The sequence below is a fragment of the Culex quinquefasciatus genome, chromosome 2, assembly GCF_015732765.1.
Source record: "Culex quinquefasciatus strain JHB chromosome 2, VPISU_Cqui_1.0_pri_paternal, whole genome shotgun sequence".
Taxonomy (NCBI): Eukaryota; Metazoa; Arthropoda; class Insecta; order Diptera; family Culicidae; genus Culex; species Culex quinquefasciatus.
In genome coordinates, this window is record NC_051862.1 from 135,623,218 (window position 1) to 135,648,960 (window position 25,743).

Sequence of the window (25,743 nt, forward strand, 5' to 3'; positions counted from 1 at the left end):
AAACGTCTAAGTACTTCGATACAATATTTGTGACTAGCTTTGATTTAGTTGTTTCTCAAAAAATCGATTCAAACGCGCGGACATTGTGCTGAGGCAGCATACACCTTAAGTCGCGAACATTTATTCTTCGATATTCGTTACAACTATTTGTTTTTATTTTAAATCTGGTTTAAACAACTTCCAAAAAACGAACCTTAGGTCATTTCACGTGGCAGATTTTTCGCGATCTCATTATTATTGTTTCGTTTGATTTTCATTTCCGTAGGTCTTTCAATATTTGAGCTAATAGTTCTATCAGATGAGAGTTTTGCGCAGATGGTAAACTTTTGAAGTGTGTTTTTGTTTATTTTTTCCTATGATGACGCGTGAAAAAAGGGCGGGAGGGAGGAAATGTTTAGCCGGCAGCGTTGAGTGTGTGGGGTTCTGCGGCTCCTCCGCAGAATTTGTCCGCCATCACGCTGAGCACGTGCTCGAACTTGGCGTGGCGATCCTCGGCCGGCACGAAACAGCCCTTGCAGCCCCACAGGAACTTGACCTGGAACTCGGTCCTGAGGAGGGAAAGATAAACATTCAATGACTGTTGGCAAAACATAAAAAATGCATGATTTTTTTTTATTTGGAAAATATTAACCCCACTCCCCCATAAATGCTAGGGCATTTTTGGTAGGCTCCAAATTTTAATAATCGATTTTTTCTAGACTTTTATTCTTAATATTATCGCTGAAACGACTATTTTTAGCTGCTCAACATAGCAAAGTTTTTGGTTTTGTACAAATTATCATTTTGGTGTCATTGTGCTAAGAAAAATAAGCCACATCGTTGTGTGTGATAAAATATGCAATCTTAACTCAATTTTAAGGATTGCACGAAAAGAACCTAAATATTAAAAAATCTCTTCTTCCAACATTTTAGTATGGCAATACATTTTCCTCGAACGAGTGGAATAAGAAAAGAATTATCAAATTCTACCATATTTTGGGAAATTGTTGATAATCAATCTAAGAACAATCCTACGTTAAAAGTTTTTCATATAGATCATTAGACTGATTCTTCGGCTCCTTTTAAAAAAAATCCCAAGTTTTTTTCAGCGTTTTGGCTGTAGTGGCAAAACAAAAGAAGAAACCCCCCAATGTTATTACATATTTGGAAAGATAATTAATTTTCCTACAAAGAAATATCATGCAGAATGAACCATATAGTACCTGTGCATCCCCTGAAATCAAAATGTAGCGTGACGGGACAACATCGTAAAACTTAACTTTTAAAAGGGTTTGATTTTTAAAAATTTTTGCTCTTCTACACATTATCACAAATTAAAAAACGAATCTTTTGCTCCTTGAACTGAACGAATTAGTTGAAATTTGAGTTTTTGCCAGCCATTTCTTTTCGTGACGGGACAACGAAAGGAGCAGATTTATGAAAAAACTCCTCTCCCGTTCAATGGCTTGAGACCATATTTGGTCAATATTCTTGGCTTTTAATGTAAGAAAACGCATTTAAAGCACATTGCAATTATTGAATCATAATAAAAATGATTTTTTTCATATTAAAAATCACATTGAAAATTGAAAAATGTGACATTTTGGTGTAGCTTCGCTAAGAATCGGTCATTATATCATTTGAATTGTTTTTGTTATTTAGAACTTGCGACATAGTCACCCCCACTGACGGGGTTATATTCAATTAGCAATCACAAAAGTCAAAGACAAAGTTTGAAAGGGTAATTTATTTTAAAGTAAGATTATATTCAAACAAAGTTTCAAAGGGTCATTTATTTTAAATCAAGATTATTTTCTGATTGAACGATAAGTTGCTGAGATTCCAGCCATGTAAATAATTAAAATTAGAAAAAAATGAGATATTTTGTACAATTTTCAAATTAGTTTCACTCAATTCGTGTTGAGCACTTAAAGATTACAAATTAAGATCCTTTAAAAAATGCTATTTAATACAATAAAAGTCCTTATGAATGTTGATGAGTTTTCATTTTACCATCCATTTGACACAGTTTTTCATATTTTGTTTATGAATCAACAGATTTTTCCATTTATTTTTTACTAAGCTTATAAAAAATATAACAATATAAATTTTAAACAACAATAAACGTCGAAAATACAGTCCAGACTCGATTATCCGAAGGCCTCGGAAAAAATTCACTTCGGATAATCGAATCACGAAAAAAAAATTTCATATTTTTGATTGATGAGCTTAAGTATGACCCCTAAACTATGCTAAAGTAATTTTGAATTTTTAAATCCCAAAATGGCGTTGATGAAATATTTAGAAAATGCTTTTTTGTAATTTAATAGGCAATCAACTATTCAAATTTGACCTAAACTGGGTCGCAGAATAATATGTTAAAAGTAATAAAATTTAAAAAATCAAAACATATTTGGTCGTGATTTGATTATTCAAAGTTTCATACAAACCTTCGGATAATCAAACTTCGGATAATCGAAACTTCGGATAAACAAGTCTGGACTGTAGAGCTTAATTTCAACGATTGTTACTTTTTTGTTTTATTTTGTCACATTTTGCTTAAATATTTAAAAAAAAAATATATTAAAATTCAGACAACTTTAATAAATTTAATTTAAAAATTGAAAAGGTATCTTGGTAAAAACATTTTTATTTTTTAAAAATTAATTATTCAAACATTATCTAAACAGTTTATTTAAGTCAAGGATAAAAATATATATTGAATATTTTGTTATTTTTAACATTTTGCCATCCACGTTTTATATCCAGTTAAAATCTTGAATTGACAATTTTTAAAATGGACCTTAAATTGCTTGTAAATTATTTTTCAATTAATGATCGTTTATAATTTCTCCCTGAATCGAAGTAATGAGTGCCTATATTTTTGATTTTTTTAAAGTTGACCATGAGGTTTCTTTTTTTACTGAATTTTTCTTGGGATAAACAGAAAAATGTTTAATTTTTTGCTGAAATTGTCAATAGTTTGATTGGAATGGCGTAAAGCTACTATATTTTTAAATATTTGTTTTTTTTTTGCGAAAATTACCCTAACACGGCGTTTGTTCACCCTAATGGGTAAACAAAAAAAAATAATTAGATTCCGGTCAAGTAACCCCCATTACAATTTTTAGCCCGATGGGACCACTTTTTTTTTCTAATAATGCTGTTTTTTGGGGAATAGGGTCCTAAAGCCCTATGTTAATTTTTATGTACAACGGTTAAAAACATGATTAAAAACCATTTCTGATCACTTTTTTTTTATTTTAAATACAAAAAAAAATGACAAAACAACATTTTTTCGATGGATCAACTATGGTCCCCTTGGAACGAGCTGTCAAGTAGGACCTTATCTGTCAAGAAGGACCGCGAAGCTAATTTTTCAAATTTGTTCAAAAATCAATTTTGAATCCTTTGTGGTCGTGCAAAAGGTCATTTAACTAAGAAAAATAAGCTTTATCGTTGTGAACAATAATATCACAAATTTAAACTTCATTTTAGGACCCAATTACTGACTACATATTTTTTCAAAAAATGCGAAAATATTTAAAAAGATTACAACACTAAAAACATTCAAAATCGGAAAATGACCACCGTCATATCAGGGTAATTCTCTACCAACTCACACGAAACCGGGAAAAGTTGCCCCGACCCCTCTTCGATTTGCGTGAAACTTTGTCCTAAGGGGTAACTTTTGTCCCTGATCACGAATCCGAGGTCCGTTTTTTGATATCTCGTGACGGAGACACGGACGACGAAACAAAGAGAAACGCAAAAAGTTACTTTTTCAAAACTTTTTTTCGTAAAATCGCGATAACTCGTGATGTTTATAAGCAAACCCCTTATGTCTATATATCAAAATTTATGTAATTGTCTGCTCTACAACTTTGTGGAACATTATTACACTCTAAAAAATAACCCTGCAAAACCCCACGAAATTTTAAAATGAAAAATTTTGTTCTAAATGAAAAAATGACCCTTCTGGGACAATGTAGATTCGAAAAGTACATTAAATTTCCCATAAAATGACATGTTCCAAAATTTTTTACAGTCGAGTAACGGAAAATGGGAGAATTTTCAAAACTATTTTAGTGTTTTTTTCGATGAAAAATATGTTTTTTCGGGATTCTGAGTAAGCCATCAAATCGTGCGTCTAATTTTAAATAAAAGTCCCTTTGACACCAAATTTCTATCTCATCACCGTTTCTGGCTGCAAATGATTGAAAAACACCTCTTTTTTCGCATGTTCAAAAATGGAAGGGGTCGTACCGCCCCTCCGTCACGAGATATCAAAAAACGGACCTCGGATTCGTGATCAGGGACAAAAGTTACCCCTTAGGACAAAGTTTCACGCAAATCGAAGAGGGGTCGGGGCAACTGCTGTGTGAGTTGGCAGAGAATTACCCATCAACAAGTGAAGGGCCAATACGCACCTCCCAAGAAAAGGGGTCAAGAAAGAGCGTTACAAACAGCAGAACAAAGGAGAGGGAACGATTTCTGGGGGCATTTCTTTACCCTCTCTGGCTTGCTTTCGCTACCGCTGCTGCTCATTTGAAATTTTCCAAAAACTTCAAAATTTTAATGAAAATTATAGTTTAATCAACTGAAAACCAGTTAAATTGCATTTTCCCGCGTTTATAATCATATTTAGTATGTTTGAACTCCTTTGAAAACATTTCAAATTTTCATGAAATACCAATGTACAGTCCCACGAAAAGTTTTTTTCCTCGCGTAAAAAAATCCGTTAAACCCCCTTCGAATTTGGTCAGACATAAACTTCAAAAAATATTTGCAACGGCCTTAAACCATAGAACATATCAAGATCCGATATTGCCATTTTGGAATAAATTCAATGAATGTGAAGAAGGCACCAACCACCAGAAGGTGGATTGAATAAAAGTTTCTAATTTGTATCTGACAACGGGAGAACCCAAAACTCACCGGAACGCGTCCTCGAGCAGCGCATCGTACCGGCTGGTGTCCTGCATCACGCCGGCCGCGTTCTTCTTGTACAGCGACAGGTTGTTGACGAAACTCCGCGCCGCGTCCAGGTGGGCAAACAGTATCGAGAAGCCAAAGTCCTGGCTGATGGTTTCCCACGTGGTCACGCAGCTCTGCACGAGGGTCGAGCTTTGCGCCTGGGACGGGTCAACTGGAAGAGATTTGAGTTAAATTATTTTACACGGATTTGATGTAACAAACAGCTCACCTAGTACGTCGTTGATGGTGCGATCCTTAACCAGTATGTATGGCAGTAAGTGCGGTATCGTCGTGTTCGGTGCCTGCGGATTCGAGCAGTCGTTCATGCTGTTGAGCGTTGGTCGTAGTTTGGCTTCGAAATTAAATGCACTGTCGGTGTACTTTTGGCGCAGCGTGTGCCACGTGGTCTCGAGCTTTTGAATCTGAAATAGAATCATATGTATAAATATGAATTTCAATGGAATTTTGACATAAAAGCTTATCTTACCTGTGGCATCGACAGCCCCAGCATGATGGCACAGAAGCCAAACAGGTTGCCGAGGGCAGTTTTGGTTTCAACCGCCACCTGGATCCACTTGTTGAGCGTTTCGGCCCGCTCGAGGTCGTCCTGGCAGGTGAGGATGGTGACCGCGACCAGCAGCTTGATGCACTCGGTGCGTTCGATCAGATCGAGCCGGAACTGGCGGCCCTGCTCGAGCGTGATCAGCTCCAGACCGGTGCAGTTGAGCGGGTTGTCCTGCAGGGATTCGTCTTTCTCTGAAAGATGGGAGGGAATGTTAGGATTTGAAAGCTGGACGATGTATTAAGAAGACTTACCTAAAATTAAGCTAATATCCACTCTGGTGAGGTGAGTTGCGATGACCCGCGAACCAGTTTCATGCAGCATCATCCGGAACGTTGCTAAAATGGAAAATAACAACATCAGTAAAAAATTACATGAACTTCATGTAATTTGAAACTCACACAGCGTTCCACTATCGAGCGGTTTGTAATCACAGAACGGCAACAGAAGCGTGTTGAAATTTTCCAAATCATATCTCGAGACCTGCTCGAATACTGGGGCGCTCATCGCCAACAGGGCCTCCTCGGCGGCCAGCGGATCAAAATCGGCGTACGATCGGAGCGTGATCGAGGACATCGAGTGTGGGATGAAGCGCGGATTCTTCAGGATCACTCCACCGCGATGCTGCGGCACGATCTCTTCACCGGCCGCCGAACTCTGGGCCGAATCTCCAGATCCGTTGCCCGAGTCGGAACCACTCGGATGGTACGAGCCCATCCGATGGATCGCGCCGTGAGGATCTGCTTCCTTCATAGAATCTTTCCGGTGAAGTCCACCTCCGTTGCCACCACCTCCACCCCGAATCGGCTTCGGCGGAGGACTTGGCGCCTGGTCCGCCTCCTCCTCGTCCTCGGCAAACTGCTTCTGCTCAATGCAAGGACTGAGCGAGTGTTCGCTGGACTCCTTGTTGATGCTGGACGTTCGCGAACCCATCATACCATGGGAAGATCTCAAACTGTTCGACCGTGGCAACGATTGCGAACCAGAACGTGACATCGACGTCTTGACCACCCCATCCGCGCTGGAGCACTTCTCCTCCCCACCAGAACTGCCAGAATTACCCGTCCCATGGATAACCCCATCGGCACTGTTGCACTTTTCCGTCGAACCGGTGGTGGTGAACCGCGAGGAAGGTTGCTTTGGAAGAGTTTTGCTGTCGGAACCGCCGTTGGACTGGTGCTGCTGCTGCTGCTGCCCGGGCTGGGGTTGTATCACACCGTCGGCGCTGCAGTACCGCTGCTGGCCGGGTTGGGGACCGCCCTGCAGCGGCGTCAACGACTGGGACCGCTGCTTCTTCGAGGGAAGACGGGGCGGGGTTTCGCGCTTGGTTCGCGGGGGCGAAGACATCGGACTTCGATATGTGTTTGGCTGCTGGGTGTACGGGTTGTACCTGGAACGGAAATGAATATGTATGAATTGAGGGTTTCAAGATTTATAGTGAAGATTTTTTTTCCCGTGGGCGAATCGGAATTTAAAAGCTGATGCCGAAAATGGATTTCATTTGTAGTTGAAACTTTTTGGGGGCTTCCCTATGACCAAAGAATGATTTTAGCTTTATTGTTTCATTCATAAAAGTCCCCAAACAATATTTAGGGGAAAGTGGGGCAAGTGTAACAAGCTGAGGAAATGCACGTTATAACCCAATAAAAACGTTAAAAAAACAGTCGGATTTTTGTATAATCATCTTATTCCAAGATTTTGATAGAACATGTTTTTAAAAAATCCTGTTTTTCAATGTAAAAAATTGATTTTAAAAATTTTGATTTTCCGCACGTTCTACTCAACTAGTGGGGCAAGACGAACAACCCGTTGGGGCAAGAGGAACAATGCATGAAACAACATGTTAATTTGCTGACTATTGAACTATTACTTAGATACATCAGATTAGAATGTATTTGAAACGTTTCTTTCATTTTTAGATTAAATAATAATGGGTAATTCTCCGCCAACTCACACAGCAGTTGCCCCGACCCCTCTTCGATTTGCGTGAAACTTTGTCCCAAGGGGTAACTTTTGTCCCTGATCACGAATCCGAGGTCCGTTTTTTGATATCTCGTGACGGAGGGGCGGTACGACCCCTTCCATTTTTGAGCATGCGAAAAAATAGGTGTTTTTCAATAATTTGCAGCCTGAAACGGTGATGAGATAGAAATTTTGTGTCAAAGGGACTTTTATGTAAAATTAGACGCCCGATTTGATGGCGTACTCAGAATTCCGAAAAAACGTATTTTTCATCGAAAAAACACTAAAAAGTTTTAAAAATTCTCCCATTTTCCGTTACTCGACTGTAAAAAATTTGGAACATGTCATTTTATGGGAAATTTAATGTACTTTTCGAATCTACATTGTCCCAGAAGGGTCATTTTTTCATTTAGAACAAAATTTTTCATTTTAAAATTTCGTGTTTTTTCTAACTTTGCAGGGTTATTTTTAAGAGTGTAACAATGTTCTACAAAGTTGTAGAGCAGACAATTACAAAAATTTTGATGTATAGACATAAGGGGTTTGCTTATAAACATCACGAGTTATCGCGATTTTACGAAAAAAAGTTTTGAAAAAGTTGGTCGTCATCGATCATGGCCGTTCATGGTCACCCGCGACAGACACGGACGATGAAACAAAGAGAAACGCAAAAAGTAACTTTTTCAAAACTTTTTTTTCGTAAAATCGCGATAACTCGTGATGTTTATTAGCAAACCCCTTATGTCTATATATCATTTTTTTTGTAATTGTCTGCTCTACAACTTTGTAGAACATTGTTACACTCTAAAAAATAACCCTGCAAAGTTAGAAAAAACACGAAATTTTAAAATGAAAAATTTTGTTCTAAATGAAAAAATGACCCTTCTGGGACAATGTAGATTCGAAAAGTACATTAAATTTCCCATAAAATGACATGTTCCAAAATTTTTACAGTCAAGTAACGGAAAATGGGAGAATTTTTAAAACTTTTTTAGTGTTTTTTTCGATGAAAAATACGTTTTTTCGGAATTCTGAGTACGCCATCAAATCGGGCGTCTAATTTTACATAAAAGTCCCTTTGACACAAAATTTCTATCTCATCACCGTTTCAGGCTGCAAATTATTGAAAAACACCTCTTTTTTCGCATGTTCAAAAATGGAAGGGGTCGTACCGCCCCTCCGTCACGAGATATCAAAAGACGGACCTCGGATTCGTGATCAGGGACAAAAGTTACCCCTTAGGACAAAGTTTCACGCAAATCGAAGAGGGGTCGGGGCAACTTTTCCCGATTTCGTGTGAGTTGGTAGAGAATTACCCTAATAGTTTACTAAAAAAATGATCATTTTTACGAAAAAAAATTATTACTTAGATGATAAATAGTAAATTTTCATAATATCGCTATATTTTGAATGGACAATTTTTTTTAACAATTGTTTATCAGTTTTTATGTACTTTTATGTATTTATTTCCCACTAAAATATGCTGTTGCAGCAATTCGTAATTTTTTCCATACTAAAAATCCATATGGTACACTTGCCCCACCTGAACAAGATTTTTTAAAAGCTCTCAACAAAAATAACCAAGAGTTAAACCATACTTTCTAGGAAAATATCTAGGAAAAATAGCATTTTGATAAAATGAGCCTTAAAATAAACCCTAAGCCTTATTTTGTACTTTTCAAATATTATAAGAAAACAAAGGTTTTGAAAAAATCTTCATTAAATCTTATGCCCCGAAGCGTTTACGTCGTTTTGGCGGTTATGGGTTAGAAGAATCAGCTAATTGCATTGCTAGCAACAATTCCTTATACTGGAAATAATCAAAATGGCAAAATTATGGCCGTACGAACGATTGTTCATCTTGCCCCATATGGTTGTCTTGCCCCACCTTCCCCTACAGATGTCCATACAAAAGTTGTATGCAAAAATTCGAAAATCTGTTTTGTAGGGAAGAAATTTGTGATCGATTTGGTGTCTTCAGGAAATTTAAAATAGAATAAAATGTTTCGAATGTTTATATGATTTATCCAAAAAGGTATTCTTGGATTTTAAATTACCAACATTTTATCGCTTTACTTTATTATTATGCACGTCGATGAACATCGGAATTAGCAATTTAAAAAGGTGCAAACTTTACATTACCAGAGTAAAAATCAAACAAACAACAAGTTTTAGTTAATTTCAGAGCATAAAATTAAATGCATTAAAAAAAACTTAGCATCATCAAAATCAAGTTGGTGAGAATCAGAATACACTTAACCCCCGGCGGCTGATCACTTTTTCGTTAGACGCTTTTTAGTGTGTACCCTGTTGATTTTTCAAAGTCAAACTAAAAAGTGACGAACTGTCACTTTTTACACGGGACTCACACTTACTATCATACCAAACGTTTGGTAGTGTGTGTGAGTTCCGTGTAAAAAGAGTGTCAAACTACAAAGTGACCCCGTTCGTTTGACAACAATTGGTGTCAAACCATCGGGGTTGCAGTGTACGGCTAATGCAAAAACTGTGGTGCACTGCAGTCTACATTCAGGCTTATTCTTGCAAGTGGCAATAGACTACGAGATGGCGTTAGTTTTTCACCCGCCATGTTTTTACACACGATTTTCAAATTATTTTGTTCTAGCTGCTACGTCTGTGTGTGTTTGAGGTGTATTTGAATAGCATTGTATCAAAAATACCCAAAAAGCAAAAAAAATGGTTTATTATACCTTTTCAAAAAAAAAAAACAAATAAAAAAAAATCCAGATTTCATGTTTGAGTTCAGAGCAATTCCAGCTCAAGAATGAAATTTTTAGTAACTTTTTTATTCGATCTTCTCTTATATGAATGAAACTTTGAAGACGTGTTATCTTAGGCTCATATAAGCCATTTTTGTGTATATGGAGCCAATAGCACTCAAGAATAACATTTGGGACGAGGGTGTCAAAAGTTGAATGAATTAACAATATTGTTTAACTTGTTTCAGCAAAGCAAAATTTTAAAAATAAATTCAGATCAATTAATAAAATCAGAGAAAAAATTGATCACAATAAGTCAAGGGAAAGTATGATGAAACGATGCACAAAGTTAGAAGCTTTGGCTATCGATTATTCATTGAAATCACGAGCAATCTGTTTTGAAAAACTATTCTCATAGATAAAAAAAAAGTTAACCATCATTTATATTTTCTAGGAAACAGGCGATTTTTTCACTTCTATTTGAAATGTAAATTTAAAAAAAGTAAAGGTAAAAGTACAAAGCTGAACTGAACTAAATCTAATTTAAAATAAATATAAAAATATGGAAATGATGTACAATAAAGTAAAACCCATACCTTTCTTTAAGAAGAAAGGCAAAATATGTATATATGATATGATAAAATCAGGAAAATCTAATTTGAACTTAGTATAAAATTTCAAACCGATTGTTTAAAATAAATTTTGGCAAGAATGGATCAGGAAGTTCCCGACACTACTATTTGAATAAAAAAAAAAGTATGATAAAATTATATTTGATTTAAATTTAATTGCTGTTCCTTTATTCTTATCTTTAGTTAAATAAAGGAAAAAAAATGATACAAGATGCAGTCAGTTCAATTTCTTTTTAATGTTGCAACATTTTTAACGCAAAAGAAAATTTTCTAATAATTTTCAAAAGCAATCATGTTTTCTAAAATTTGTGAATTTTATGATATCTCTCAGTACTACAAAAGACAAAGCTGTGTCTGTCTATTGATTTTTTTAAATTTAAAGTCGTAATGATTGAAAAAATGTGTCAATCTTGTTCAATAGTTTTTTTTTCTATAATACGACATAATCTAAATTATTTAGCAAAAGCTGTACAAAACGGATGTTTATCGTAATTCAACTTTCAATCTATTTTTTTTGTAAGGAATTTGACGGATTGCTGATAAAAACGCCATTTCCATGAGATTTTAATTTTTTTAGTTGAAAAAAAGAAGGTGAGTTCACGATTTTTTTTCGTTCAAAATGTTTGTGGAGCCTTACTTATTTGAAAGTGCATCACGAAAAATACAAGATGTAGCAACTCTTCTTAAGAAAAAATCGTTTCATAAGTTTTTCAAAAAGTGTCAAAACTTTCAAAAAATAATTATGGAATCGATTCTCCAATCAATTTTACTTAAGACTTTGTATTGACCACTGTCTTAAGTCCTATCGTTTTCAAGGTGCAGCGAATTTAAACATCTAAATTTTGTTTTGAAAATTAATCCTTTGTGAACATATTTTTTCATAAAACTTCATAATCTGAATGCAAATAGATGCAATTTAAATTTTAATATTTTTCCAGTAGGGAAACTATCACCAGTGTAAAAATTAAGTGTTTTTGATGTTTCAAAGCAATACAAGTTAGCAAGCAACAGTCATTTGTGGATTTCTCTAAAAATCGAGTTTGGATAGCGGGAAACCGCAAAAGTGATCGGAATTGGTCGGGAAGGTCAGTGCACTAAAAATTGGTATATTCCCCCTTAGTCGCTTCATATGAAACTGAAAAGTTCGTTTCAGTGAACAAATCACAGAACATTTTGTAATTAAGAGTAAGTCATCGGATGTTCCCCTGGCTGAATTGTTAAAAGTTGGGTTTACATGTACTCAGGTTAACGAACTTACAATGATCCCACCCCACGCCCCATTCTTACCTAAATCCAGGCGACGAGGGCACCGGCGAGGGCGAATTAAGTGGGCTGGGCCCTCGGATGCCACCGATGCCGCCGTGCTGGCCATACTTGGAAGCGTAGAACGACAGCGGGTACAGTCGATTACAGGGGAACTGGATCCGTGCTCCGGAGGCTGCCGAAATGGATTTTCCTGCAAGAACCGTCGTCGTATTCAGGTTAAACGCTTTATAGTGCTGACGACCTCCGAGGAAGGAAAGAAAAAACACTCACCTGAGCCTACATAAAACGTTATCAAATCAGGAACTGTGTCATAGGCGTCGTCCTCGAACTGATATTGTACTCTCTCGTATACGGTTTCAGGCTGAATCAGTAGCTGCGGAAGGGAAGAGAAAGCAAATGGAGCAAGATGAGAAAAAAACACGTTAAAGAACCTGGGATGAAAATTGACATGGGAAAACCCCGGCCCAGCGGAAGCCAAGATGGGTTTGAATATTGTGGAAATATGATAAATTTATGGCCGGGTGTGATGTCTTTTGAGGACGGAAGTCTGGCACTATGAAGACACTCTTCTTGATTCGTTGTGTGTATTCTTTTTTTTAGTTCCCAGCATCGGTATTTCAAAACTGGGGTTGGCATTATTGCATTATTGGCGTATTCGCTTTACTGTAATCTTCTGAATTTACTCAATGAGTGAACTGAACCGAGTGAATTCGATGATGAGGATTCAAAGAAAGTGTGCGAGACGGAAGCGTTTCCCTTTTTTCAGGTCATTTGCTAAATTGAAGAACCTTTCCTCTTTTCTGCTAGTGTTCTGTACTGTGTCATTGAAAAACCAGACGAAGTTCAAGAAATATTGCAGATTTTTCTTTATAAAATCTCTGCTTCCCCCATTTTGTTATGACAATGTCAATTTTTTTTTTAATTTGCAATATCTTTGAATGTGGTTGTCTTTTGATGATATTTTTTTCTATTAAAAGAAAAGTGACCAATTCTCCGATTACTCAAAAATGATAATTCGTTTTTTTTTTAATTTTGCTGGAACTTGGATGGCATTCCATTTCCTCATTTTGTATGCTTTGTTCGTCCATCCAAGATTCCATGCAATATTGGTAGTTCTGAATCGGATAAAAGAGCCCCGAACCATCCACGATTTCCGTGAAACTTTGCTCTAAAGGGTAAAATTCCGATGAACGCATTTTTCATCAAAAAAAAGTTTAAAAATAGTTTTGAAATAGCTGCTATTTTCCGTTACTCTACTATAAAAAATGTAATTTTCTGGATAATTTAATGTTTTTCGAATCTAAACTAAGGCCGCTGCAAATATTTTTTCCCTCGACTCTGACCAAAGTTGAGGGGGAGGGGGGGAGGGGCCCAAAAAAAAAAAGTATACAAATTGAAATTACGAGCCATGGTTTCAACATTTTCATGAAAAAAGTGTTTCAAAATGCATTATACACCTGTCCAGTTGTTTTGCCATCATCAGTTTCCAAAATATCTGAGTTTTGACGAAAATTTATTTTTTTGCGAAAAATAAAATATTTTCGGTACTGTACATCACAATTTCATAAAAATTCAAAACATTTTTAATCAAGCCCAAGCATGCTAAATATGATTATCGATGCAGTAAAATGCATTTTAGATTGTTTTCAGTTGATTAGATTTATATTTTCATGGAAATTTTGAAGTTTTTTGGAAAAATATTTTTTTTGCCCCCTGATTTTTCAGACCAATTTTGAACGGGGGACATAAACCTTGAAAAATATTTGCAACGGCCTAACCGAAAGAGTTTTTTTTTTTTCATTAAGAACAAAAATAAAGTAGACAATTTCGATTAAACAATTGGGGTTTGCATCTATTCTTCATAAGTTATCTGAATGTTACGAAAAAGTTTTTTGAAAAAGTTATGATTCTGCCATTTTTTTACCAGTTTTTCCGAGTTTTAAATTCTAAAACTAAGTTGTGTACTTTTGAAAGTATTTTTTCGAAAATTTCAACAAATTTTGCATAAGAATGAACCTTTGGACGTTTGTTGTGGCATCCTCCTTATCCAAATAAAAAAATAAGATTGGAACTTGGGCACAATCATATCAATTATTATCGATTTTTTTTTTACAAAAATCCATTAACAGAATATAAAATTTCATTAAGGAATGAATAACGATTCAATGTCAGTTGACTGCATTTCTGAAATAGTTTTTGAAGGTTTTCTTTTTGAAAAGAAAACCATGGTGTTTTTTTGTGACAAATTTAATAAAAATTGTCCCATGATTCTAAATTCATATTTTAAAGTTTAGGTTTTCCAATTAGATCTCAATGAAATCACAAAATTATCAATGAAACAAAAAAGTAGAGCGTCCAATTTCCGGTCCCAGGAAAAAATTGCCCGGGATTTCCCGAAAAAAAATATTTCCCTTTTCCCGGGAAATTTGTAAATTTCCCGGAAATTTCCGAAATACAAGCGGAAGTATTCATAATCCTACCTTTTTGACACGATTTTTTTTGAAATTATACAAAAAATAATAATTAGAGAACCTGATTTGATTTTATTCATTTTTATCTACTTTTTATATTGAACTAATCAGCTTTTGAGTTAATTTCATGTCAAGGTTTAATTCAGATAATATTTATTTCTGAAGCATTCACAACTAGGAATATTGTTTGCTTAAATGTTGGGCAGCAAAAATTACGCTGTTGAGGAATGAATGTTAACTATTTTATTTTCGACAACCTATTTTAACGATTTTTTTGTTGGCCAAATTGGATGAAAATTGAATTGATATAATTAAATTTTTCTGAAAGGGTTGTTCGAGAAGAATTTGTTTAAAAGTACTTGAGAAATTACTGTTTGAAGTTATAAATTTATGAACAACGTGAGCTACCGAGGGCGTAAGAGGGTTAAATATGAAATAAAACATCGTTTAATTTCAACCACGTTTACACTATGAAAATTATTTTAATCTATAGATTAACTATAGTTAACTTATTAGGCCATATGACCATATAACTAAAATCATACCATAAATGGAACCATGAAAAATCATGCAAAATACAACTTCGTATCATATGAAATTTACCCAAAGAATGCTACCATATTTCAAAAACTCGCATCAAATATTTTGAAACTTTGCGTTGTGATTTCATGGAATAAGTTATTAGCCATGAAAAACATTATTTCTGCATGATTTTTTTTTCATTTCAACTTTATGGTCACTGAGACAAATTTAAAAGCAAATTTATTGTTGTGGAGCATAGATTTTCACTGTCCAAACATTTTGATTACAAAAATACTTATCAGCAAAAAATACTAGACATATTTTTTTTGATTTGGTACAATTTGAAAGACAGCAGAAAAAATTAGAAAATTTAAAAATTTTCGCAGAGTAGCATGATTTTTTACAAGCAGTCAAGCAATTAATTGATCCTCACACTCATTTTGGTCATTAAAGTTAGGAAATTGGACGCTGTACAAAGAAGTGTAACATTTTAATTAAATGAATTTACTTAATATTTTAAACTGTGTTTAATTGGTGTACCTAAGTTGGTGTCTAAGTTCAAACTGACTAAAATTGTAATTTAATCAGATGCACGATATTACAAACAAAGTTTAATCTTTTCATTATATCATCATCTCATCCAACCCCATTTCAAATTTGTCTCGATCACCAAAAAAACCCTTCCTTGCCCTCTTCAAACTTTGCCCAATTCATTAACTGCAAATTATCGTTTTCGAGAAATTAAACCGCGCGCCCACTCACATTAAACTTTTACCAACTGTCTCAAGTGATTACTGGGGGAGAACTTTCTGCGAAAAATTACCATCAAAAACGGCCCATCACTTTCACCCCCCTTGAACTAACGATGCTCAGACGGAAATCCCCACCTGAACTGATTACGGTGCGGGGGGAGGTTATCGAAGCGATGCTCCTTTCTCTTTCACTGTGGAAATTCTATCATGAAACTCCCTCCTCCCAACCTCAAAATTTCACCTCGGTCCAAAATTAACGACGAACCAGAGACGACCATTAATATTTGCGCGCTGTTTATTCATGAACTTCGATGCTGGCAAATGCGATATTCCTGCAGGCAGTGAGAAAAGTTCTTCCTCCGGGAAGGAAATCGGAAGGGGTGGGGTTGAAACTGTGAAGGGCCAAAACCTGGGGACGGTCGTCGTTGGTGATCTATTTCCATGGTGATAATTTATCGAACCGGGGTTTAGAAGGCAGGTGTTGTGGTGAGGGGAGAGGACACTGGAAAATATGCATTCATAAGCAAGTTTGTTGAGTGAGGGGGACAATTTTCCACATAAACAATACCACGCTGGGCTGTAAACTTGAACTCAAGAAGCTCTTGGAGAAAAAGCTGCCGGCAAAAGCAAGTCGTTTAGTATGAGAGCGGGATGAAACTTGAGATAACGTATCCTTACAAGGAGTAAATCGTTGTAAGTGCTAAACTGTTTTTGTGTTCTTCATTTCCACTTGCTCGAGTGTGCAGTACATCACACATTCACTGAGATCGTGAGGTGTAAAAAGTAGGAGGAAAAAAAACGAAAGCAGTACGAGTGTCGAATGCAGAAAACGAAAAATGCTCGGAAACTTTGCGTCCTTTACTTTTTAGAGACACTCGACAAATTCCACGAGAGGATGTTTGAAAGCATTTCTCTGTGGAATGGAAAATAGTTTTTTTATGATCTTGAAACGTATTTGAAATATAATATATGGTTTTTTTTCTCAGTTTATCTCAAGTATTTTGAGTTCTGTTTCACGTATACCGTACGGATTTTCGACCCTCTTCGCGAACTTTTTGATTTGGTCTCCTAGACCCACCTTTATTTATACTTTCGACTTAGAACCAAATTCTGAGCAAATGGATTTGCATGTGTGGGGATGTTGATAAAAAAAATGTAGGCTTTGGCTGAAAAAAAAAAAAAATGTCCAGATATGGTCTACAGTCATCCCTCATATTCGGAACAGATTTCAGATCGGCCAATGTTCAAAAAATCATAGCAAATCTATAATTGAACTTAAAGATTCGCTTTTACCTTCACTTGAAAGCTTTTCTTGCGATCTTTCTGTACCGAACAACTGCAAATATAAACTTTTATATCAAGTTGTTGAAGAAAAACTTTGACCCTTGAAATCCACAAATTCGGAACACTTTTTTCTTACGGATGTAAACAAACTTTGGTTCTCTCCTTGAGTACATAATGTTAACAAAATAATGCCTTCACACACTGAAACCAACAAAATTTAAGCTTAGTTATGTTTTATGAATGATCTGATAACTTTTTTTTTGAGAAAATATCAGTTAAATTCAGGTGTTCCACAATTGTGGGAGGCACAATAACATCCCACAATTATGAAACAGGCAATTTGGAGGCAGTGATTTGCTGCTCTGGATAAAATAGTCTTGAAATGAAGTTTTTTGTTCAAAAAGTACTCCTTTTATTAGCGAAATAGCAAGAGAATGTCCAAATAAAGGTCCTAAAAATAGTAGGGTCGACAGAAAAGATGCATTTGGCATGTTATTGACAAATTATCAGAAAAGTGTTCCGAATGTGTGGGTGTTCCGAATAAGGTGGGATGACTGTACTCAGTCCAAGTTTCGAGTCACACAGCTTAGTATTGAACATTGTAAAATTTCTTTCAGTTGTTTAAAAGTTGTGATTGAAAAGCATTTTCAACATAACCTCAAATGGCCGCCACGAAAGAGCCGTTTAGAGGGAAACTATTTTCTTCAAAGGGTGTATCTGAATTTTCTAGACAAAAAGTCAGCCACGAAATTATCAATCAGTCATCGACCTTGACCAGACCGCGGCACATTTTTTTTTCAAAATCAGGTTTTCAATGTTGGTCTTGGCATGAAATTAGCATTTTTTAGCTATTTCTTTTTATTTAAAATTTATTTTTTGTTGTTTTGTCAATTTTAATAAATTTGTTTCTAAGTTTTTTGAACAAAACAAAACAAAATGATGAAATCGTCAAAACAATGCCTTCAACTGATGGATGTATTTTTCAGTTTTAGAGATTGAAAATACCTAATTTCTCGCTTACTCAAAATATCATTTGAACAAAGAAAAACCGTGGCACATAGGTTGTTTCGAAAAAGTACTCCAGATTTCATTTTATTGAATAAACATTTTTTTTCCATCTGGCCCGCAAGCTTATAAGGTGGAATCCCGCATAGTTAGGTTTTTAAATGTGAGAAACTTATTTCGGATTTGAATTTATAGGACAGAGTGCTGCGCAAAATCGTACTTTTTTCCAGTAAAATCGCTGTTTCTCGCCAATAGTTTATTTTAGTTTGAGGTTTACATTGATTATTATGTAAAATTGTCCGGGGAACACGATGGCGATAAAATAAAAAAATAAATATATAAGGAACTGGTCAAAACTGAATTTTCAAAAAAAGAGGAATGGTTTAAACAGCTCCAAACTTGGGATTTCTGATAACTATCGATAGATGAACGTTCCCTTCAAGTTTGGTCAAAATCGGTGAAGGTCGAGTCCAAAAGTGTTCTCAGTTGACCTGGAATGACCCTTATGAGAATTTAAAATTTAACCGGCATAAAAGAACATTTAAAAGCCCTGTTTTAGACCTTTATTATCTTCAAAAGAGTTGTTGCAAATGGGAAGTGGCAACTTTTGGCTTGGTTAAAAATATTCCTGAAACGTTTTTAACCAAGCCAAAAGTTGCCCCTTCTCATTTGCAACAACTCTTTTAATGGCACCAAAACTTCAAAATTATTCGGAAACCATTTTTCACTGCATAATTTTGCGCTCTGGACTACTGTGCAATGGATAGTTTAGCAAATCGATTCGAATCAAATCAAGGGAATTATGGAACGAGAGAAATCACAAATCCGCATAAATGATTTCAAAATTGTTCAGGTGTAAACCGAAAACGCGATCGAAAACTAAAGTGGACGAATAAGGCTCTTAACTGCTTATTTAATTGTCGGCGTACAGGACGCCGCACTATTCAATAATTCTCTGGCGTACATTTAATTTAGCAGCCCAAAACCAGTTACTGAATTGAGAAAATAAAACTATTTTTTAATTTTATTTTCTTGATTTGTGTGCATCTGCGTCAAACATCAAGATTGTTTACTTTTTACTCTTTGGTCTGACAGTCTTGGTCTGACAGCTTTATCATGGATTTTGGTCTGGTCTAGGCGAGGGATAGGCAACAGCACCCTCCTGTATCAAATAGCTCATGCGTTCTAACTTATCGCACGTGCATTTTGGGCTAAACTGAGTTATGCAGCTCGCAATGCCTCACCTTTGGACCTTCACAGATCCCCAGTTATTGTTTGTTATTGTTTGCATTGCGTGCTCTCGTTTTTGTTTATTCAAGGTCAAACATTAAAATGCGTTTTTCTCGGAAAGTCAAAAAGCGACGTACGACAAGTTAGCACGACGGCGTCGATGTGTGTGCATTCGTTATTTGAAATAATACATCTCCAACAAGTTTTATACATCGACTTCTGACCACTCTTGAGTAACCATATCGTGTTGTGGCCGAGGAAGGTAGCTTATTGAGATAGTCTATTAAGTTCCCTGGTTTGATTCCCAATGTCGACACATTTGTTTATTTTTAGACCTTTTAACTTTTTTTTTCATTATTCCTTCCCATTACTAGGCTAAATTACAAATTTAAGCAAATTCTGAACACGGAAACCACGGAAGTTTGTATGGTAAAAAAACGTCAAAATGTATGGAGAAAAGCAACTGTTCCAGTTTTTACTTGTGGAAGACGCAATGACTATCCAATTCTTACGAATTCTTGGAACTAAGATCTTCATTAAATTTGGGAAACTTTCTCAAAGACATCATATGCTTAAGATTTTTTGTTGAAATGGTATAAGCCTTGACCATTTTCGCGCGGCCGGCTCCATGGTATACCCGGTATATTTATCAATTCGGTTAATTCTTGCATTTTCTAGCTAAAAATCCTTATCCAAAAACTAAAATGCTTGGTTTCCATGAGAAATGCTCCACTTAGAGAGAGATCTTCAGCGAAATACTGTATTGCACAACCATAGTGCGGGGTGATGAAGAGCTGTGGCAGTGGTGTTGGAGGTACGCAAACAGCACAAAGTTCACATATTAAAAACTTTACACGTAGTCTAAGTGGTTTGTGTGATGCATCTCGCCAAAAGCAAGGTCTGGTGCATCCCGAGAGCAGCACGGGTTAACCCTGCGGAGTCCACCATCTTTTTTTTAATTTTGAAGTTTTTGCAAAATGCCACAAACTCTTTACTTAATCGCCTCAAGGTAAGAAATTTTAACTTCACAGCGAGCTGACTCTTTTGAACTCTGCCCCTAAATTCACTTGTTAAAAGGCTAAAAAATAGACACCTTCTGGCGGTCGAGTTGTATCTAAAAGGACAACTTTTTTGTCCAGTTGCTAGGGAAGTGAGAAGGGAAGAAGAAAAATCAGTCTGCTGAAGCTGCTAAATGGGGAAAACTATTTTCCGGGCGCTGCTGTGTCGCCTGGCCCGACTTGGTCGGACTTGAGCCGGAGCAAAGCTGTTTGATTTATGGGGCGTACTGGGTGTTTTAGGGTATAGAAGAGACGTTCCGCCCCCTTTACGGGGGGATCAACTCGGGGGTGAAAAATTGGGTTTTGTCTGATTTGAATATGTTTTATGTATTAGGCAGAGAACGAGCTACGAATCGTGTGGTTTTGCATGGATTGCAGATTTTTTTTGGGTGAGAATAGAACATTATATAAGAATACATTTGCTATTGACGTTAAATGTTTGAAATGATGTTGGTGATATTTTTTCCCCCCAAAAACAAACTCACCTTATTGATAACAAAGTGCAGCGTGGGGCCCTTGGTGCGGCACGTCAGCACGTAGTTGCCCGGCTGGGAGACGCAATCGCGCACCAGGAAGTCGCCCTCCTTCTGGACGATCTCCTCGGCCCGCTGCCGTGGAATCGGCCCATGGTACCAGGCGTGCGACCGCAGATCCCGCGAGTCCAGCGACAGCTCCCACTCGAGGGCCTTCTTCAGGGCGACCGACTCGTTGCCGCCGTCCGGGGTCGTCGTTTCCTGGAGTTTGAGGTAATTGAAAGGAAAAGAAAAAATCAATTGAAAAATAATAAGAACAATTCTCCACCGAACTCTTAAAATGGATTTTATTTGATTTTTTAAAATGTGGCTCAAGCTTTGTTAGGGCCTTCCTTATGACTAAAAAAATCATTTTGTGTCATTGGTTCATCCATAGAAGGATCCATACGGGTAATTCTACACCAACTCACACGAAATCGGAAAAGTTGCCACGATCCCTCTTAGATTTGCGTGAAACTTTGTCGTAAGGAGTAATTTTTGTCCCTGATCAGAAATCCGAGCATCAGTTTGAAAAAAAAAGTTTAAATAAGTTACTTTTTTTTGTTTCGCTTTGTTTCGTCTGCTCTACAACTTTGTAGAACATTGTTATACTGTTCAAAATAATGCTGCAAATTCACAAATAAATACGAACTTTTAAATAATTTTTTTTGTTCTAAATGAAAAAAAAAATACTCTTCTGGTTTTTTGCAGATTTGAAAAGTACATTGAATTTCCCATTAAATGACATATCCCAAAAAAAATACGTTTTTTTCGGAATGTTGAGTAGTATTGAAAAACACGTCTTTTTTGAATGTTCAATAATGTAAGGGGTCGTAACTAGAGATCCTAAATAGGGAGACTGGTTGAAGTGAATTTGACGTACCCAAACAGACACGAGTTTGACGTATCCAAACGAGCATTTGCCGTTACGTCCAGCAAAACTTATCAGTGTTGCCAAGCTCAAAACATACGTTGTCAGATCGATTTAGCAAACTTAGACCAGTCTCCCTATTAAGGGTCTCTAGTCGTAACGGCCATCCATCACGAGATACGCAAATCGAAGAGGGGTCGCGGCAATTGCTGTATGAGTTATGAGATAATTATCCATACAGTTTGAGCAGCTGTCCATACAAAAATGGTACGAAATATTGGATTTTCCTGTAACTTTTGGAGGAATATCTGATCGATTTGGTGTCTTCGGCAAAGTTGTAGGTGTTTGTAAGGACAACAGTTCAGACACGATTATCCGAAGGCCACAGAATAATTTCATTTCGGATAATAGAACCACGATTATGACCCCAAAACTATTCTAAAGTGGTTTAATATTCAAAAAAATCTAAATGGAGGCCAAAATGGCGGCGATGAAATAATGAAAAAATGCCATTTGGTATGTTTTAATGCTATCAACTATTAAAATTTGACTAAAATGGGGTTGCAGAATTCGAATTTGATGTTAAAAGTAAGAAAATGAAGAAAAAAAAACATGTTTTGTCAGTGATTCAATTATCCAAAGTTCCACCTCCGATCCGTCTTGGGTTCCCAAAGTCTCTATTCAAAATCAGAAAGTTTAGTTAAATTCTCAAAAAATATACTTAAAACGATTTTGACTAAATTTTGGAAGAAAATGAACATTTAACAATTTCGAATTCATGACTAGAATTTGAAAGGGCCTAGGAATATATTTGGCCCTTTTCAAAAGTCCATTGTATTGGAGCATAAGCATTATATTGAAGTTTCATTTGACCTCAAGTCAACCTTTTATGGGTTATGATTGGGTCAATTTGAATCGATTGTCACTTGTGGCAGGTTTCATTTATGGATGCAACCAAGGAAGTTGTTGTCTTCTTATTCTATAATTGTTTAACTTACGGACCTAATCCTAAACAAAATTTGATTATAAAAATTGACAAATTTTGTTGTAAATCGTTATAGAAATAAAAATATATCGATAGATCCCGTAGTTTTGAAGGTACTAAAATGTCTGTAACAAAAATCTGGGTGCAAACAGCTTTGATTGTTGTGCACCGTTAACTGTGAAAATTTTTGTGAAAATGTTTGTTAACTTTTTATTTACATTTTCAAATGAGAGGTATATCGTTATTACCTTCCTCACCTTACCGAGGAAAGGCTATAAAATCACTCGAAAAATTAACTTCTTAATATGACGTCCTAGACCCACCTTCACGTATACATATCGACTCAGAATCATCATTCTGAGCAAATGCTTTTGTGTGTGTACGGATGTTAACCAAAAAAATGTCACTCGATTATCTCCGGACTGGCTGAAAGGATTTTGGCCGTTTTGTTCTCATTCGATCCATCTTGGGGTCCCATAAGTCACTATCTATAAATCATTATGTTTAGTTTAGTACTTCAAAAGTTAAATGAGTCCGAAAGATTGTGAAAATGCTGGTTTTTGTGAGAAAACCCATCATGTTATAATTATTTATAGAAAGGTATTTGAAAGACCTTTCCAAAGAGCCTAATAAATTGAAGATCTGATAATCCTATCAAAAGTTATGTGCACTTAGGCGTTTTTTTTTATTTTTCAGATACCGGAACTCATATTTTTTATTAAAACGTTTTCCGGATCTGGCATTGTTGGATGGGTAATCAAAAGGCTTTTCCAACGAGCTCATAATATTAAAGATCTGTCGACCCTTTCAAAAGTTATAAGCACTTAAGTGTTATTTTCATACTTTTTTTTTAAGCCGGATCTGAGATACTTTGATAGAAACCAGATCAATCATGCGACCCATCGTTTATTGCGTTATCGAAAAATATTTCAAGTGAGTCGAATGATGGATCATCTGACATCCCTGTAAAATATTTTAAATTTATGAAGTTAAATTTCGTGGTGAAGGTCAATTTGTGCGTCGGACTTGGTTATTTTCGAAAAAAAAACCTATTGTAATGTGACGAGTAATGTTTTTTTTTACCAAAATTCACATCCACTGACGGTATTTTCAAAATTGTATATTTTTTCAAAAAACTTAAACATTTTAATCGTAATATAAAAACAAAAAGCTCAGAAACCAATTTTAGATAAATTTTTCCGCAGCGTGTTATTTTTTTAATTTTTAGCTGAATTTTAAGACTTTGGTAGATAAAATTGTCAAACATTATTTGGGTTATTAATTTATAATTAAAGTCGAGTCACGGATACATGTTTGTATGAACTGTTTACAAAACAATTCAAAGCTTCTGGGTAATTCTGCTCATTTAATTACCTCTTTAAATGAGCAGACATACAGGACATGTGAAAAGTACTATGAGAAGTATATGACATTGAACGATTTCTTCAAACTCATTCAAATTCAATTAGCGGTCTTGGATTTCTACCAAATCTTATGGAATTTTCAGAATGAACCGATGGTTACTTGCAACATTTCAAAAACTACTAAAAGGCATAAATGTTAACAAAATCTTTGAATTTTTGAAGGGTTGCAAGATTTTTCAAAAAAAAAAAAGCAAACATTATTGTTATTTAACGAGAAATTCTCATATGTTAATATTAACACCAAAAAGTAGTCTTCCGGAGCGTTTGGTACGGTATGTCCACGCATCCTTCCTCCCCTGTAGATTCTGTGAAATGTGATCCGTTCACAGAATCCTCTCTGCGGTTAATGCAACGCAGTAGGCCTGGCCGCTTTTATGAGTGTAATACGTTTCGGGGATGCTCGAATGTACTACATTCATTAATATTGACAAGAAAGAACATGGGGCGTAATCTAATCACATGTTCTTCCAGGATGCTTTCTTCGGACTGGCTGCGCTTGTGTTTGATTAGATTAGATTAGATTAGATTAGATATTAACACCAAAAAGTAGTCTAGTTTGGAGTAATTGAAATGAATCAAAAATCTATTGTCAAGTACCCCTAGGTTACTAATTCATCGCCAAATTGCACTTACCATATCTAACAGATCGCCCAGGCTCTTACTTTGCTTCGCGTTGCTGGCCGTCAGACACTCATAGCTGTTGGGAGACAAGAAAAAGGAGACAAAATTAATTAAAAAATCCACTTCCTCATTAGGCATTCTTTTGTGAAAAGCTAAAACCGCACCGCGGCGACGGTTACAGCAGCATTCATCCGAACAGGAAAAACTTTTCCTCGCTAGGAAAAATGGCCCCAATCTAACTGACGACGCTCTTTAAAGGACACAAGAAGCGTTCTCCTAACAGCATTTACGAGGATAATATCATTTGGCTTTCTTGGTGGACATCGATTCTCGGCGTCCATTTAACGATTCGGCGAAACCATTTAGGGTAAACACAAGCGACGATCGATCGACGAGCGAAAATCGACTTTTGAATGTAATTCAATCTGCGAGTCGTCCTCGTCCGGCTGTGTCAGGCTTGCAGTTGACGGTTTTGTCGCACAAATATTGGCTTTATGGCGAACAACGGAGGAAATGACATAAAAGCGAAAGAAAAATCATCCCTGAGCTGTAAGTAAAGCTTTCCGCGCGCGTGTTTGGGAAATAATAACAGTTAGAAAGGAGGAAAAGCTATACCAGGATGGAAAAGTGAGCAGAGAAAAATGGTCCACACGAGGGTGGAGAGCCAGAAGTCGACGACGAGCTGCAGACAATAAAATTATTTTCGTTGTTGGAATGTGAGAAGATATGGGTGTGGGTATCTGTGATGGTCGGTTGCAGGACGATTTCAATTTTATCATCGCGGACACTGGCTGAGGGAGTTTATAAAGAACCGTTCATCGATTTCAATTTGAATATTTAAAGATTGAAAATAAAAACCGAGACTGGAACTTTAAATCAAATTTGCACTGGAATAAATAAAAAAAAAAGT

The 25,743-nt window shown here is 36.1% G+C and overlaps 1 protein-coding gene across 1 annotated transcript in view; it reads right to left on the reverse strand.

The window, feature by feature from the left end:
* Positions 1-394: 394 nt before the first annotated feature.
* LOC6038613 (breast cancer anti-estrogen resistance protein 3 homolog) overlaps positions 395-25,743 on the reverse strand; it is a 98,646-nt gene continuing 73,297 nt past the window's right edge. The window contains exons 6-15 of the mRNA XM_038251444.1: positions 24,846-24,909; positions 20,906-21,154; positions 12,369-12,471; positions 12,120-12,288; positions 5,920-6,908; positions 5,773-5,856; positions 5,444-5,712; positions 5,186-5,378; positions 4,918-5,128; positions 395-548 (exon numbers count right to left, since the gene is read on the reverse strand). Of these exons, the coding sequence (XP_038107372.1) occupies positions 395-548; positions 4,918-5,128; positions 5,186-5,378; positions 5,444-5,712; positions 5,773-5,856; positions 5,920-6,908; positions 12,120-12,288; positions 12,369-12,471; positions 20,906-21,154; positions 24,846-24,909 (2,485 nt within the window). The remainder of the gene's footprint in view (positions 549-4,917; positions 5,129-5,185; positions 5,379-5,443; positions 5,713-5,772; positions 5,857-5,919; positions 6,909-12,119; positions 12,289-12,368; positions 12,472-20,905; positions 21,155-24,845; positions 24,910-25,743) is intronic.